Source organism: Rhineura floridana, chromosome 11 (assembly GCF_030035675.1).
Source record: "Rhineura floridana isolate rRhiFlo1 chromosome 11, rRhiFlo1.hap2, whole genome shotgun sequence".
NCBI lineage: Eukaryota > Metazoa > Chordata > Lepidosauria > Squamata > Rhineuridae > Rhineura > Rhineura floridana.
Genome location: NC_084490.1, coordinates 9,154,174 through 9,172,539, shown reverse-complemented (window position 1 = coordinate 9,172,539; position 18,366 = coordinate 9,154,174). Strand labels below are relative to the sequence as shown.

Sequence of the window (18,366 nt, the reverse complement as noted above, 5' to 3'; positions counted from 1 at the left end):
TCTTTACTGTTTGCGGCCCCCTCTGGATTACTTCACGGCCCCCAGGTTTAGAATCACTGCTCTGGACCTTGTTGCTGGGAGGGACCAGGTGTTTAGTGGGGAGAATTGTTCTATACAAAAGTTAAGCAGAGGTGTGGGAAGAAGTCACTTTTCCTTCTCCCATCTGAGGGTGGGGCAATCATGAAAAGTGGACACAGAATAAAGATTATAATACAATGTTCTCTTCTCTCCGAGAATGGGACCTTTTCGATTTGTATTGCAGTGAGACGTTAAAAAACAGGATTATGAATTGCAGTTTAACAGCAGCAAAAATTAAATGATTGCGATGCAAAACTGCAGGGTAGGGGTGTGTCCCAAATATAGATTTAATTAATTAAAAAAGAGAGGATAATTTGGCACATGATATCAAGGGGCAAAACAACCATGTGAGGAAAATGTATAGCAACTTTTTGTGGACTCTCGGCAACAGCTATTAGACATATTAGTATATGCTTCTCTGCAGTCTTTTCTTTCTTTTTTTAAAAGTCCAGGTACATGTGAGGAGGAAGGGTGCATATGTTTCTATGGCAGAGTTGGATCTTTGGTAGAAATCAAGGTGGATGTTTTTTTCCCCCACAGGGGAATTCAGCCTCGGAAAAGCAGTAATTTAACCATGGCATATATTATACACTACAAAAACATAAATCAACTGCTATGATTATAGAGAAGAGGCTTGGTGGGAGGAGGAGGAGTCACCCATGCTGTCGATCTAAGCTGTGATTGGCAATTGCTCATTGGTGAGAGAGACTTTTTGCATAAGCTCAGAGGGACCTTGTTCTTACTATTAGTTTCACATAGGTCAAGGGTCTGCAAGGGGTCTATGTTCAGCTTCCCCATTAGAGTCACAAGGGAGAGTTACGGAAAAGGAAATAAGAAACAGCCACACATGAAGTTTCTGCAATCCTGGCACTTCTTTACCAGACGGTGGGGGTGCTGTCAGTGGCCAGGAATCAGATTCCTCTTCATTCATTCATTCATTACATTTGTATACCTCCCCATAGCCAAAGCTCTCTGGGCGGTTTACAATTAAAACATTAAAAACAAATATACAAATTTAAAAGCCAATTAAAACACATGCTAAAATGCCTGGGAGAAGAGGAAAGTCTTGACTGGCACCAAAAAGACAACAGTGTTGGCGCCAGGCATACCTCACCAGGAAGGTCATTCCATAATTTGGGGGCCACCACTGAAAAGGTCCTCTCCCTTGTCGCCAGCCTCCCAGCTTCCCTCAGAGTAGGCACCCGGAGGTGGGCCTTGGATGTTGAGCATAGTGTACAGATGGGTTCATGTCGTGTGAGGCGTTCCATCAGGTATTGTGGTCCCAAGCCGCGTAAGGCTTTATAGGTTAGAACCAGCACCTTGAATCAAGCTCGGAGACAGACTTCTGGGAAGGGTGACTTCGCTTGTGCCTGCTTTTGAGACGGGCTCCCGCCTCAAAAGAAGCTTATTCAGATATAAATCAGTCAGAACATTTTCTTTTTGACTGATGAAATTTCTCCCGGGCAGGGAGAAACGTAGAGATCAACCTCAAAAGCCTGTTTTTGTTGGGAGGACTGGATTTCATTAATTTATGAGAAAAGGTCCAGCCAGCAATGCCGGACGGACTTTCGAACAAGCTCTATCTGTTTAATGCGATACGTTTATCTTTTCTTCAAAGAGAAAACAGACTAACAGGCAAGCACCCTTCTTTCTATTATTTTTTTTACTTGGTTTAAATTGTTGCAGCAAAAAGAGATTTGTCAAATGAATCAGCTTTAAAGAACTTCTGGATGAGCTATAACTCTTCTCTGTTATTCACGAAATTAACAGCTTATCTCTGTTTCTATTGCAAAAAGCTGTCCTGGAAGTGCATTCTAAAGATATAAACAGAAGAGGGATTTCTATTCCGAGGAACATTATATTGTCTGGGACTATTCTCTTTTTGGTCTATTTTATTTTGACGAATCTGCTTCTTCACGACGCCACTAACTGTTTTGATGCTGGGAACTAAATTTGTTTTGTATTTTTGAACATAGAGAGATAAGGCAGGCTGCTCTGTTTATACTGTGATGTCATCAAGCCTGGAATATTAACCCAATTGTTGCTGAAATAAGAAGTGGTTCTTCTTTATTTTTGTTTTGTTTTGTTTTCGTGGTTTTAAAAATGGCAATCAAGAAAGTGGCTGAGAATCTGGAAGTAATTATGTTTCAGAAAATAATGGATGAGATTGAGATAACGAAACAAACCCTGCGACAGGGCAGTAAGGAGCTGAAAATTGAACTGAGCAAAATGACGCAGGAGCTTAAAGAAATAGGGGATCCTGTGAGAGAGGAGAATGAGATCAGAGATGAGAAAAGAAAAAATAAAGGGAAGATACAAGCCCTGGAGATTGGAACAAATGTGGAATTGGAAAAAGATCTGGAGTTTATGGATATTAGAAATAAAATCTACTGTTTGGAATTTAACGTTATCTCTGAAGAAATTAATGAAGATATTAGAGATAAAGTTATCAATGGCTTGGATAATCTTCTGGACTGGAATGACGTGATGGAGCTTGATATAGAGAAAATCTATGGAATTAACTGCAGCCATGTGACAATGGAAAAACTCTCAAGAGATGAGCCAGTGCATTTTGTAAAAAAGAACAGAGATATGACTTTACAACAATATTTCAGCAACTTATTCAGAATGGATGGCAAGAAAATATTTGGGATAGAGGAAATTCCCATCAGACTCTTATTATATGACTATGGTTATGACAGCAAGATTATTATGGAATACTGATAATGGAAGATTGGACACTGAAATTACTGGACTTAACAGGACTATTGAAGATGGAAGATGGAATTAATATGGATAATGGAATAATGGCTATTGAAATTATTGGACTTAACAGATTTTGATGAGATGGATTAATCGATATGTTTATTTGGACTATGGTTATGACAATAAGTTTATTATTATTATTAACGAGATGGATTAATTGACATGTTTATTAGGAGAAAAATTGATAGATATATTTCTTAAAGAATTGAAACCTCTCTTTGACTTTTTGTGGAAAGAATAAAGTAATGTTTATGAGATTTGATGATTAATTAAGATAACTACTGGAGGAAAGTGATTTTATAATATAATTTAAGAGACAGGATTGTTATATGTTGTAGACCTATAACTGATTTGATCTGCGACAAATGGGAAGTCAACATTTTATTTTTTTGTTTAATCATTTTTGTTTTGTTTTGTTTTTTGTCTTTGAATGTTTTATGATTTTGTTTTGTATGTTTTATGAAAATTTGAATAAAAATTATTGTAAAAAAAAAAAAAAAGAATCAAGCTCGGAGACATACAGGCAGCCAATGCAAGTGGGCCAGAATTAGTTTTATATGTTCGAACTGTCTGGTCCCTGTTACCAATCTGGCTGCTGCATTTTGCACAAGCTGCAGTTTCCGAACCGCCTTCAAAGGCAGCCCCACATAGAGTGCATTGCAGTAATCTAATTTAGAGGTTACCAGAGCATGGACAACTGAGTCAGGTTATCCCTGTCCAGATAGTGGGGTAGCTGGGCCACGAACCAAAGTTGGTAGAAGGCACTCCGTGCCACCGAGGCTACCTGAGCCTCAATAGACAGAGATGGTTCTAGGAGAACCCCCAAGCTACAAACCTGTTCGTTCAGGGGGACTGCAACCCCATCCAGGACAGGTTGGACATCCACCATCCAGTCAGAAGAATCACCCACTAACAGCATCTCAGTCTTGTCTGGATTGAGCCTCAGTTTATTATCCCTCATCCAATCCATTGTCGCAGCCAGGCACCAGTTCAGCACATTGACAGCCTCACCTGAAGAAGATGAAAAGGAGAAACAGAGCTGTGTGTCATCAGCATACTGATGGCAACGCACTCCAAAACTCCGGATGACTGCACCCAACAGTTTCATGTAGATGTTGAACAGCATGGGGGACAGAAGTGACCCCTGCAGAACCCCATACAGGGGAATCCACGGGGCCGAGCAATGTTCCCCAAGCACCCCCTTCTGAAGCCGACCCGCCATCATCAGGTGGTGGGGGCAAAGACTCTGAACCTAGAGGGGAAAGGCACACGGGGTTAGCCTCAGAGATGCTATCACCAGATGACCCTGTGGGGCCAGTGCCTACCCTAAACCTAACCTCCTCCAGCTGAGGATGTGGCACTGCCACCCTGTGGCTCCAAGGACTCCACGGTGGAAGACCTGAGGTTACTAGAGAAGGCTGGGCCCTTTGAAGTACAACAGCATCTTTCAGCACAGGTGGTGCTAACAATTAGGTGCCATCTGGGGCTCCTGGTTTAAATGGGATTTGGCTTCCTCCTGGAGCAACTCCAGACCTCTGTGTTTCCCAGAGCCCAGCCTGGACCCTGCCCTGTGTCCAGCCTGAACTGTACCATCCCATCCTACACCCTAGTTGAGCTTTGTCCCACTGCAGAGCAGGGCAGATACTTCCAGTCCAGAGACAGAAAACAATTGAGCAACATCTAGTCATTGCTGTCCTGATTTCAGCTGGTCATTGAAAAGCAATTCTGCCTTCAGCCTTCTAACACTCCAGAGAAACGTGGGGCAGCCCCCCTTTCCTCAGCCCCAAATGCTAGGAAGACAATTTGCATTGGGACCACTGCATTTGCAATGCAATTGTACTGCCTTCAAGTCGATTCCGACTTATGGTGACCCTATAAATAGGATTTTCATGAGGCTGAGAGGCAGTGACTGGCCCAAGGTTACCCAGTGAGCTTCATGGCTATGTGCGGATTCAAACCCTGGCCTCCCAGGTCGTAGTCCAACACCTTAACCACTACACCACACTGGCTCCACTGCATTTGGAAAGGGTTAAATATCCCCTCCGTCCCACCCTACACCAACAACCCTTGCCCAATCCCTTCCCCCACTGTACTGAGGTTTACAGAAGGAGGGGGAAAACAGATATAAAGGCAATGCTGTTTGGAAAGAGAATGGTTAAAGCAGGGGTGGGGAACCCGTGTCCTCCTATGTGTTGTTGAACTCCAGTTCCCATCAGCCTCAGGCAGTGTGGCCAATAGTCAGGGATGATGGGAATTGCAGTCTGGAGGGCCACAAGTTTCCCATCCCTGGATTACACTGATAGAGTTGACCCCTAGAGAGTACAGATGGCCCATAGAGAAGGAAATGGTCAGAGCACAATCTAGAAATGTGATGGATTATATACACCTAGGGAAAGTGCACCGTTATTCCATAAAGTTTAAAAAGTCGGATTTGTTTGAGCTAGGAAGAAAAATGGAAGCTGAATGCAGGTGGGGGGAAATGAGAAAGGTAAATATGACAGGTATTCACTTGGTTGTTGCTTTCAGTCCGCAAATGATACATAATATACTTGTTTCCCATTTGCATTGCATTTCCTTTACATTGAAATAAATGGGATGTAATGACATACCAATAATGTAACTTAGGGCTCATCTACACGGTGGTTCACTGTGTGTTTGGTGCTACTCACATCTCCTTTAAATTTGCATGGTTCACATGACATTACTGGCAAACAAAAGCTATGACGCAGTTCCCCCTGTAAATCCGGACTAACCCAATCGCCTGATAATATGAAAAGAGGAGAAAAAAGTCTCCCCTCCATTTCTCTAGTGGTTGTAGACATTTTGCTCCACACCTACTATCTCCTCCTATCTTCTTTTATTTTGTTTCCTGTGGGCTGACAAGCAAAATCCTGCTGCTCTCCTCCATTCTGCTGGCCTTTTTTATGTTGCTGCAAACAGGGCCTTCCTTTCCCTTTTCCCCTAACTTGTGCACAAAAGCATAACATGGCTCAAAGATTTGTATTTCAGTTGTATCCTACCAACCATAGGCAGAAAACACAAATATTCACACTTCCAGGGTTTTTTTAAAGGAACCTACTGCAGTTGGTAGAACAGACTGAGCATCTTCAGTCACCTAGCAACCAGAGGGAGTGGAAATGTACACTTAGAGGATGGGGCCACAAGGAACAGCAAGACTAATCTCCTTTAAATTCGCATGGTTCACAATGACGTTACTGGCAAACAGAAGCTATCACAAAGTCTTCCTTCCAGGAATGCCTACTGGTGTGAATGGGAAAAACGGATTGGCAGCTACCATTTGAGAAGGAACTGTGGATGTTGCAAATCCATAAGGAAGGTAAAAGTGTATTTGCTATGAAGAAATGCTAGCATGTAGATGAGCACTTAATTACGTAAGTTACATGATTTCGCCACAATGAGGAGTGAGACGAATAACAGAGTTTTGGGAGGAAGATGAATTGCAGTAGAACAGAAACAGTGTTGCAGGGGATAAATACAGGGTGGAGCTGAAAACAATGCCGTATTACATCAGTCTTAACTTTCCCAAGGTTTAACCAGTCACCTCCTTTTCCAGTGCTACAGCTCTCCAAGACTGTCTTCCAGAATGCACTGTGCCTCCCAAGAGGTTGGCAGCTCTACTCATGTTTTCAGTTCTCTGACAATCCAAAAAATGAGGAGGGAACACTTATATTTCTCACCCACCAAAAGAAAAGTCCCCTCTCAAGCTTGCACCATACTCTTGGGAGTTCCCAGTTCCCATCATATTAAACTTAAAACACATGTTTGGATCAATCTCAGGATGTAAGAGAAGCCGCCTCCTTGGATCTTACAGAGGAATTTCATTTATGTTCCTTAATGTATCCTGAGGAAAAAAAGACCTTCTGATTTGTATGAACAGCCTCTGAAAGAAGGGGATCGCTTGTGCAAAAACACTCCCTCTGGGCAAACCTTCCTAAAAGCCTGTGTCCATGCTGGAACAATTTCTGTGTTGCCACCTTTAGGTTTTGCTGAGCTTTTTTTCCATGGTTCAGGTGACACACACACACACACAAGCATCCCTCTCACTGACATTTGCCAAGACGTAAGCGCAGCACTCCCTGGGAGTACATCCTTAGGTATTGTGAAAACTCGCTCGGCATGGCATGCACACCGCGCTTAGGCAGAGTGTTATCATAGTAGTGGTGGAGGATGCGCTGGTTGGCAAGGTCATGCTGAAAGGGCCAGAATCCATAAAGGGTAATGTGCTTACAGAGCTCCAAAGCGACATTGACAAACATGAAGCCAGACGAGAGACGGTATGGCCTTAAACCCTTCGTCCTCCAGTAGTTACCCATGTGGGCCAGGTAATTTGGGTTCAGGAAGACAGCTTGCTGAGCCAAACCAAAGTCCTCCATGGTATACAGAGCACGGTAGCTGACATCATGGTTTCCTATGAAGGAGAAGGCGGGGATGAGGAAGAGGGCATCCCTGTAAGGGCGCAAAGCATCTGCAAAAGGCTTCCGCCGGTCTTCAAGTTTTTGGAATCTGCACGAAGAGAAAAAGGAAACAAGCAAGCTGTACTCTTCTTAAGATAGAGGAGAACTGCATTGTATCTGCATTTTTAAGCAACCTGGTCTCATCTGCACCTCCCAGACTAGTACACAGATCACAACTTTGGTCACATCCATATAATAAATTTAAACCACATAGCTTCCCCCAAAGAATCCTGAGAACTGTAGCTTACCCTTCAGAGAGCTACAATTCCCAGCACCCGTAACAAACTACAGTTCCCAGGATTCTCAGGGGAGGAGGAATGTGCTTTAAATGGATGGCATGGATGTGATTATAATTATCCTTCAGATTTCATACTTCTCCAAATTTTGTGATACAGTTCTTTGAAAAAGAGCATTTAAATTATGTTATGTATATTAGCGTAATATGTTGAAATGCTGACACTGAGATAAACTATATATTTAAATTTTAAATATGAATGAACACATGCCATAGTGATACAGACTGGAAATAGATTGATAAGACTGGAAATAGATTGATCTGTCCATCCTACCACACTGACAAAATAAGAAATGGGGGTGGGGTTTCCTATGTAGATTAGGGGTGGGCAGACTTCAGGCTCATAGGATCTACTTTGTTTTTGGTAGAGGTTCAAGGTTTGCTAACTGGAAGCAGGGGCAAATAATGTTTTTGGGGGGTGGAGCCAGATGCAAAATGGCGGCTTCAGAGTGGAACCAATTCCCTACTGTGTCCCGTGAGCCACAGACTGGGATGGCCTAAATATACAGTGTTGCTCACTGTAACACCAGTTGGCTGATCAACTTTGGGCAAGGATCAGCTATGCTATGAAGTTCCCCATGTGGGCATCTACAGCGCAGTGGATCCCACTGCCATTCAGCTGATCAGTGCCAGCAAGCCTTGCTTGCCAAAGATGAATTGAGAATGCACTTTAAGGCTCCTGATGGTTCCTTGGCAACTGCGGCTCCACCTGCCGCACACCTGACATCACATAGAAACATAGGACAGTGACTTAGACCATGTCCGATCACTGCTCCATCTAATCCAGTGTTGTCCATACCGAATGGCAGCGGCTCTCTAGAATTTCAACCCAATGTCTATACTAGCCCTGCTTGGAGATGCCAGGCATTGAACCTGGGACGGTCTGCATGTCAAGCAGGCGTTCTATCAGTAGGCATGGCCCTTGCCCAACGGGTGTAGTTTGGAGAAAACTGGGACAAACTGGAAACCATGCCAGGCCTAAAATGACTCATGGGCTGGAGGCACCCCATGTCTGTCGTATCTGAGAGAAAGGTCGTCTGCAAGGTGCAGCGGGCAGGGGAGACCTATGTGTGCCTGCTTTTCAGTGGTGCATTGCCACTAGGAATGGGTAAGAATTTCGATTCAGTTCGCATTGCAAGCAAATTTATCAAATTTGCAATTTCTGAAACAATATGAGAACCGAAACAATACGAGAGCCATCCTTCGAAATTCACATTTAATGGAATTCTGGGATACAGTTCGCCAACTAAACAACATTTACAACAATGCATACATTAGGGGAAAGTGTGCATAAAAATGAATACATGAGTAAAGATAACATGCAAAAAGGCATGAAATGATGAGAAATGGCTTGCAAAATGTGTATCTTTATCAAAACTGCGTACAAAAATGAGTTTATTTGGAGAAATTTGCACTAAAATGGTGAATTTTATTATTTATTTATCTATTACATTTCTACCCCGCCTTTCTTTTCATGATTGAAACCCAAGGCGGCTTACATATGGTTCCCAAGCAGTCTCCCATCCAGGCACTGACCAGACCTGACCCTGCTTAGCTTCAGGAGGGAGCTGGCCTCATGTGCCTTCAGACCACAGCCTGGGAGAATTTTCATGAGGATTCTTTTTTTTAAAAATTGCAGATCGCTGTAGAAATGTAGAGAACAGAATTTAACACTGGGAAAACGAGAAACGGAGGGAACCGAAACAGACAGATCCTTCCATCCCTAATTGCCACTTTTATGTAGGTTTGAATTTGCCATATTTCTTGGCTAGTGAATTAACCACATGTCATCACACAGACACCCAAACAAGCCAATTGGGCGAGACAGCCATACAGGATTGTTACCACCTCCTATTGACTAAATGAGGTCACAGCCTACGTTTCTGCATGTTTCCCTCTTTCCCTTACTTGGCATGAAGGATGCTGGGATTTAAGGTTACCAGGCTTGCCTTGGTTCCCACATCTTCAGAGAAATTCATGGGAGGCAGATTGAACCTGGATTGGGGAGAGAAGGTGGAGAATGGACATCAAAGTCAGAATCAGGTCTCAGGCAAACACTGGAGAGCTCTCATTCACCCACGCTGCATGGAGAATGCAGAAAATATCATTGCCAACACATTGCCTTCCAGGGTTTTTCATGCTGTTCTTGTATCCTTTTTCAGGTCTGATTTGTGATTTCTTGTCTCTTCTGTTCTTTTCTTAAAACACAACAGCAGGCTGTCCAATGCGGACTCACAAAGCATGAGTGACTCTTTCCCAAGCTACCACCTCTTTAACTAATAGCTTCCTCCTTCCCCTTTTAATGTGGCTTCTACCCTTTTACTTGGCTGCTTCCTGTTCACTTGCATGATTGCAGCATTCCTAAATCAGCTGCTAAATAGCCAGTGCTTGTTGTCTGAGATATGTTTCTCTCTGTGTGTCTCTCTGTGCATCATTGCTTTCCTCTTTATAGGGAGAGCAGTTGCTCATTAATTGCCATCTTAAAAATGATATATATTAAAATGAGCAAGTGCTGAGCCCAAATGCTGTTTTAAAACAAAGAGGCAAAGAGGAAACTGCTAATTAACGGGCCATTTGCAACGAGATGCAGGACCTTTGCAGAATGTCACTTCCTTCTCAGTAAAAATATTGGGCTGTATGCAACTAAGTCCTGCTCAGACCAGTCCCACTGAAATTAATGAACCTACGTCAGCCATGTCTAATAACTTCAATGGGTTTACTGCGAATACAACCCATTAGAACTATCACTAGAAGCTAAAATCATGAAACTGAGGTTATCATACTTTGGACACATAATGAGAAGACATGATTCACTAGAAAAGAGAATACAGGAATACTCCGCTATACGGACCTTCACTTTACGGACACTTGCGAGTATGGACATATTTACAGTAGCACCATTCCCGTTTACGTACGCTCGCTTCCAGAGCTTGGAAAAGTTACTTTTTTGAACCACAGCTCCCATCAGCCTAATCCAGTGGCCATGTTGCCTAGGGCTGATGGGAGTTGTAGTTCAAAAAAGTAACTTTTCCAAGCTCTGCTCGCTTCACAAGAACAGACATTTAATGGCATGATGCCACCGCCTGATCAGTTTCCAACTACAAACTTGCATACAGTAAAGGTAGCGCTTCACTTTAAGTACATTTTCGGTTTACGTACTCGCTCTGGACCCATTGCATATGTTAATGCAGGGTATTCCTGTAATGCTGGGGAAAACAGAAGGGAGTAGAAAAAGAGGAAGGCCAAACAAGAGATGGATTGATTCCATAAAGGAAGCCACAGACCTGAACTTACAAGATCTGAACAGGGTGGTTTATAACAGATGCTATTGGAGGTTGCTGATTCATAGGGTCGTCATAAGTCATAATCGACTGGAAGGCACATAACAACAAAGGTTTAGGTCCATATGGGGGTGAATATTGCAAAAGACCCAGTGTTATCTATGATTCCCACCCACCTGAAGCGACACCAGTTCCCCATGGGGGGGGGGAATAATACTTACCTGACTACAAGATCTGCTTGGTCTATCTCCTGACCACACTGGCTGTTTCGCAGGATCCCACTATTGCCTACCACTGCACAGTGCCCATACTGGGAGTCTGGGAAGGGTGATCTCTAGATGGTTTTTGCAGAGGGAGAAACAAAATTAAATTATAATTATATACACACAGACAGAAAATAAAATTTGGGTTGGATCCAGATAGATGGGCAGAATTCTGCGAACACTACAAAGCTTTTCTGGCTCCACCTCCAGAGTCACGCCAGAGAAATCAGGAAAATTCATTAGGGGAAGGGCTATAGCTCAGTGGTAGAGCATTTGCTTTGCGTGCAGAAGATCCCAGGATCAATCCCCAGCATGTCCAGGGAGGAGCTGGGAAAGATTCCCTGCCTGACACCCTGGAGAGCTGCTGCCAGTCAGTGTAGACGGTACTCAGCTAGATGGACCAGTGGTCTAACTCGGTATAAAATAGCTTCCTATGTTCCTGTTCTTATCTTACCCCGCTCCTGTGGGCCAGGCCAACGTTGACAGGTGGGTGGGGCATCCCAAGTGTCAATCATTTGGGATCGCAACAATGACAGGTGATTGACACCTGTCAAGTCCCTTGCCAGCTGGTTGCTGGGCACTTGAGAAGTGTTGCGCAACAGGGCTTTGCAGGCACTGCCAATCAGCCTTTACGTGTCTCACACCTGATGTTATGTATGTGGGTGCGGCTTGCCGAAATGGCCTCATGGGCCAAATGGGAAGGCCACGGGCTGCAGTATCCCCACCCTTGTTTTAACCAGAGATATCAACAATTGAACCTGGGACCCTCTGTACACAAGGCCTGTGCTCTACCATCGAGATATAGCCCCCTTGGCCCATCCCTTATTCCTCCCCTATCTAGTTTTCCACCACTTAAGGCAAATAAATTCCCCCACCTCCGGCAACAAGTCCACCAGCTCAGCATTCACCAGCATCTTCTTGTCTTTATGCCCGTCAAAGCTGATGTTTGATCCCAGCGGTGTGTTTTCCTTAGTGAGGACTAGCTGGAAGGAAGCATTACAACACTGCCCCAGCTCTGCCCTGCAAGGGGAAGAGAGCTGGATTAGGGTTACCCTGGGAAAGAGACAGCCTATTCTCCTTTGAGCCCATTTGTGGAGACACACAAATAAATCTAGTCAACCCCAACTCTGACAACCTGGGAGAGTCTTGGAAGAGATCTTTTGTGGACTCTTCCTCAAAATCTATGAGTGCTCTAGATAGCATTGCACACTCTTCGGAGGAGCAGGTGTGTAGCCTGAGGGCACTCCAAGATCCATCCTTGTCACTGGAGGCCCATGGCTCTGAATCCCAATTGCTGGAAATCGCATGTGGGGAGAGTGCTATTGCAGTCTGGTCCATCCTGCGGGCTTCCCATAGGCATCCGATTGGCCAGTGTGAGACAGCAGGGCCCTGAACTAGATGAGCCTTTGACCTGATCCAGCAGGGCTCTTCTGATGCTATATAGTGATAACATTTATTTATTGTCCACCCTTCACCAGCAGGTCCCAGGGTGAGTTACAGCAGTCTAAAATTCAGTATTAATAGCAATTAACACAAATTACATTCACAAGTTACAGTCAGACAAAGAAGGTGGGTCCTGAAAACATACATCTCAAGTGCCAAAGACCAGGGTCAAGAGGTACATCTTTGGTATTTGCAGAAAACTATACAGTACAGCGAAGATGACAGGTGCACCTCAGTTGGAAGGGAATTCCACAACTTAGGGGCTGCCATAGAGAATGCCCTGAGGATGGTGGAACTATCAGTTTGCCATGGCTGCACAAGCCAGCCCCTTCCTTGTCCACAACTGCCAGCTGGGGGGCAACTGGGCTCCTTGGGACTATGCAGCTTGCCCACGGCTGCACAGGTGGCAGGGCACGTAACCCCTGAGCCACTCACCCTGGGGGTGATCTTTAGCTGGCCCTTGACACCCAGGAGACACGAGCGGGGATTTGAACTCACAGACTCTGGACTCCCAGCCAGGCTCTCCTCCCCACTGTTCTATACAACCTGTTTTATATAAATTTTTATATGTTGAGCAGAATAGACGTTTTGGTTAAATAGAAAAATGAACATAACCAGGGGACATCCACACCAGACAGTTCCAAAAGGGAAAGCTATATGTTAGGGGTGAGGAACGTCAGGCCCAAAGGCTGAATGTGGCCCTCCAGTCCTCTCTCTCTGGCACTTAGGAGCATAGGAAGCTGCCTCACCCTGAGTGAAACGAATTAGCCCAACTAGCCCAGTATTGGATGCACTGACTGGCAACATCTCTTCAGGGTTTTAGGCACGGTTCTTTCCCAGCCCTAACTGGAGATGCCTTTCCGCCTGCAAAGCAGATGCTCTGTCACTGAGCTGTAGCCCTCGGAACTGTCCCTTGGCCACGCCCCTTAAGAAGGCCAATAAGGAGGATTCTCTCCCAGAAAGAGAGCTGGCAATTTCCCTGAGGTCACATAGAAAAGCCAAAAGGTAGTTAGATAAATTCTCCTCTGCTTCTAGAAGGAGCCACAAGGTAGTTACAGGTAGATAAATTCTTCTCTGCTCCTAGGAGGAGCCCCCGCCTTGCCACAAAGGCTGGAAAATGCTAGAGTGAGCCAGTGAGAGTAGTGTGCCCACCCTCCTCTTTTTCATAAAGAGTGTCAGGGGGGATCCTTGTTGTGACAACTCTCTGTTGCTGCTTCCATGCCTTGTTTACACCTGCCAGCGCTCTGTATCCTGATTCATGCCCACAATATTTGATCTGTGTTCCTGTACCGACTTCTGCAATAAGGCTTCATAAAAAACCCAGTTTTCAAGTCCTGAGTCTGCTTCTCTGGACAAGAGTCAGGATACTTACTATACAAATGCATGGATCTTGTCCTTTGTTCTACCCACTTTTTTGCCTCTGGCCATGCCCGCTGTCTTCCATTACCTGTATTGGGCCAGCACTGCTGCATTGGGTTCCCAATGGCATGTCTGAGTAAGCAGCAGATGCTCCAGAATCTTCTTATCCTCTTTCTTGAAATTCCATGTTTGGATCACACGAAGCTGCTCCTCATCACTGGCTGTTCTGCTAAACTGAGCACTGCCAGAGAGATCATCGCTGGCTGTTCTGTTAAACTGAGCACTGCCAGAGAGATCATCACTGGCTGTTCTGTTAAACCGAGCACTGCCAGAGAGAGAGAGAGGAGAGTGGAGAGATATGTTAAAGGCCACCTGGCATCCATCCAATTGCATTTAGCTTTCTGAATACCCCTATCTGGCCTTGCAACACGGAAACTAGTACCTCTGAAAAGAATGTGGAATCCTGACCATTCATATGTTTAAGGTAAGAATGTGGAATCATTCATATGTTTAAAGCAAAGAACCTGTGGCCCTGCAGTTGTTGGAATCTGACTCCCATCAGCCTCCACAAGCATGCCAAATGGTCAGGGACGAAAGGAGTTGTAGTCCAACATCTGAAGGCCACAGGTTCCCCAGCCCTGTTTAAGCATAAGAGTCTCCTGGATCAGGGCAACGGTCCATCTATTCCTGCTGTTCTCACAGTGGCCAACCAGGTGCCTATGGGAAGCCTGAAGGCAAGAGCTGAGCAGAATAGCACTCTCCCGGCTCGTGATTCCCAGCAACTGGTATTCCGGGACATATTGCCTATGATAGCCTGAAGGCAGAGCATAACCGTTGTGGCTAGTAGCCGTTGATAGCCTTATCCTCCATGAATTTGTCTAATCCTCTCTTCAAGCCATCCTCTTTGGTAGCCATCACCACTACCTGTGGGAGCGAATTCCAGTTTCACTCTGTGCTCTGTGAAGGACTTTCTTTTGGCTGTCTTAAATCTTACAGCATTCAGCTTCATCGGATGACCCCAAGTTCTAGTGATATGAGAGAAGGAGAAAAGCTTTTCTGTATCCACTTTCTCCACACCATGCATTATTTTATAAACCTCTATCATGTCTCCTCTTACTCACCTTTTCTCTAAACGTCAAAAGCCCCAAACATAAAGCAAGCTTCTAGCTAGCTCTTATGGCCTCCTTGTTCTACCACTTTTCACATTACCATTACATTAAATAATACCAAGTTAGCATCAAACGATGGGTGGGAGGGGAGAAAATAGGGTGAAAATTCACAAGTGGGAGGAATTTCCTAGAAGCAAAAATCCAATAATAAATTAAACAGTAAAAAAAGCGGATAAGAGAAAAATCAACTCATTTGAAATGTGGTGTTGGAGGAGAGTTTTGCATATACCATGGAGTGTGAAAAAGACAAATAATTGGGTGTTAGAACAAATTAAACCAGAACTATCGCTAGAAGCTAAAATGATGAAACTGAGGTTATCATACTTTGGACACGTAATGAGAAGACAGGATTCACTAGAAAAGACAATAATGCTGGCAAAAACAGAAGGGAGTAGAGAAAGAGGAAGGCCAAACAAGAGATGGATTGATTCCATACAGGAAGCCATAGACCTGAACTTACAACATCTGAACAGGATGGTTTATAACAGATGCTATTGGAGGTCGCTGATTCATAGGGTCGCCGTACATCGTAATCGACTTGAAGGTATATAACAACAACAAAAACAGTTTAACAATTTGTTGCCCTTCCACAATACTCAAAATCAGCAGTCTCTCCCTGCCTAATGCAGGGATAGGGAACTACAATTTCCATCAGCTCCAGCAAGCATGCCCAATGGTCTGTGACGATGGGAGCTGTAGTTCAGCACTGTATGGCCCAAAGTTCCCCATACCTGGAGAGCCAGACCTGCCAACCAGCAGTACTTACCTTTGAGAGAAATCCCGTAATTCAAACAAACAATTTAATTCCTGGCATTTTCCTAACTGTCGTAATGTAGTCTTCTCTCTGGGAGGAAAAAAAAGATCACGCATGGCACCGGGATTAATTTCAGAGCTCCTAGCCATTGCACACTCCACGGAACCCCATCCCCACGCCTTCCCCCTTGTACATGCTGTTGTTTAAAGTGTCTACATTTTTTTAAAAAGCCTTTTCAGTTGAGACCTATCCCAGTCTGTGTCTGTGTTAGAATTGCTTGTTTATGTGTTTTTTTAATATGTTTTAACCCTTTTTAAAAAGATGTTGTTAAAGCTTTTTAAAAAAATGTTTTAAACGTTGCTTTGTTTTAATGTATTTCAAGGTCTGTTTTTATGATGTTTTAAAGTGTTTTTAGCGTTTCTGTTTGCCACCCTGGGCTCCTGCTGGAAGGAAGGGCGGGATAGAAATCAAATGATAAATAAATAAATAAAAGGATTCTCAGAGCTGCCTCTAGTCTACAGGTTTTCCCCTGCAAAGAAATAAAACTAGGGATGCACTGCTTGTAGAATCTGCTTCTTCTGAATTCTGCCCTGGATCCCAAGGTCCCACTTTATTGTAGTGGACCCCCACTTCTAATTTGTACTCTCTTTCATGGCTTTTCCAAAACTCATCTTGTCCTCCCTTTTTCTAACCCCATACTCTGGAAGCTATTTAAAGCAGGCATGGGGAAGGCTGTTCATAAGAACGGCATCTTTTGTTATTTAATTTTGACTACATCTGAGAGCAGGCTTTCAAGCCTCATGGCCATGCCGTTCCTAGCCCACGGTCACCCCCCCCCAAGAAAGAGGTCTTACTCACCTGGCTGCTCTCTGTAACAGCGAAAGAGTGAGGCTGATGAGGAAAACCACACAGAGGCCCAGTGCAAAGTTCTGTTTCCCAAGCTGCAAGTTGAAGGACATGGCACAGAAAACTGGAGTCAAGTCGCGCAGTCCAGTTATCGCCCTGGTTCTTCTGGGTTCGTGGTTTCTTCAGGTGTGTCCTGTACAGCTACCACCGAAATTGACCCCGAACAGCATCAATCATACCTGAGCTAGCTCAAGACATCTGCCTCAAAAAGGCAGCCACACCTCACATTCACTGTTCTTTCCTGTAACCGCTAATTTGCCCACAGGGAATGTCATGCCTTTCAGAAATGCACCGCTGCACACAATGGACACAAGTTTTATTACCCCAAAACCAGATCAACCCTTTAGTGTTATTCCCAAGAACCGTATGGCCAGGTCCAATCATACTTCCATCCAGCCCAAAATTCTGTCTCCAACAGAGGACAGCAAAGTTCCCTACAGCCACACACAAAATATGCCTGATCAAGGCAGCCCTGCTCACTTGTTCAGGCAGACATAACAAATTCCCAGGCATTTTAGCATGTGTTCTATATTGTTTTAAATTTTTAAATTGTGTTTTAAATTGTTTTTTAAAAGATGTATTTTAAATTGTATTTGTTTTTAGTTATTGTAAACCGCCCAGAGAGCTTCGGCTATGGGGCGGTATACAAGTTTAATAATAATAAATAAATAAATAAATAAATTCGCTCACAATATTATCTGCAAACTGAACAGGAAGGAAGGGTGGATCCCACTAACAATGTAGTCCTTGTCCAGGAAATGACAATGAGGCAGGTTGAAGCTAACCGCTGTTTATTATGCTTACAATTGTAAGGAGTCCCTGCTAGCGTGCGCTATGGCGGGAGACTGCCTTCTTCCCCACATCAAGGGTCTTTTATAGGTTTGTACAAGGTACAGTCATGTGTCCCAAGGTACCCAATAAGGGGCTTTACCTGTTTCCCGCTTCCACCTGGCTGCGTGATTCACCAGGTAATTCTCCATTACAGGAAAGTAAGAACGCACATACTCATTGTTCTGAGCCCGTGGTTCTGAAAGCCACTTTGCCAGACTGTCAACTCAATCTCTCTCTTTTAATCAGAACTATTTTATTAAACCAGAAAACTCAAAGGTATACAGAAACTTCAAAGAAAGCTTACAGTCTCTGGGGATGTGATCTGAAGGATGGTGATGATGATGAAGGTTGAAAGCAGGTAGGATATTGTAGGATTGTTGAAAAGGTAGATTCAGTGGAGGGGAGGTACCTTCTGAGAGAGGAGCTTCTGGAAGAGGCAATTCTGGCAGAGAAATAACTTCTGAGAGAGAAAGATAAGTAAAAAAGGAGTGTTGTGCTCTGGAGCTTCTAGGCCTGCCGCTAACTTCACTGATGACTGAAACAACCTGAGGCAGGTTTTGGAGGGGAAACTAACTAACCAATTAAGGAGAGGAGTGATGTCACCTGACAGGAAGTTACTGTAAGGGTAAGGGAGCATAGAGACAGACCACAAGAGTTCCATAACTCTAACCTAATAAATGCCTTGTTTAGCACAACAGAAAGGAGTCTCTCTACATACAATTCTAAACCCTGTGGAGGCAGCACAC

General features: G+C 44.1%; 1 protein-coding gene across 3 annotated transcripts; it reads right to left on the bottom strand.

Annotated features, from left to right (window-relative positions):
• Positions 1 to 6,276: 6,276 nt before the first annotated feature.
• Positions 6,277 to 18,148, bottom strand: LOC133366203 (alpha-N-acetylneuraminide alpha-2,8-sialyltransferase-like). 3 transcript variants are annotated; one of them, XM_061589056.1, is made up of 8 exons: positions 17,925 to 18,148; positions 16,742 to 16,930; positions 15,896 to 15,973; positions 14,049 to 14,285; positions 12,034 to 12,178; positions 11,117 to 11,229; positions 9,523 to 9,609; positions 6,277 to 7,368 (listed from the first exon to the last, which is right to left on the bottom strand). In XM_061589056.1, exons 2-8 carry the CDS (start codon positions 16,840 to 16,842, stop codon positions 6,906 to 6,908), a joined length of 1,224 nt encoding a protein of 407 aa, XP_061445040.1. In that variant the 5' UTR covers positions 16,843 to 16,930; positions 17,925 to 18,148; the 3' UTR covers positions 6,277 to 6,905. The 3 variants fall into 3 exon arrangements, with proteins under 3 accessions (XP_061445040.1, XP_061445043.1, XP_061445042.1); XM_061589059.1 differs by having other exon boundaries at positions 12,067 to 12,178; XM_061589058.1 differs by having other exon boundaries at positions 18,030 to 18,148.
• Positions 18,149 to 18,366: the final 218 nt, after the last annotated feature.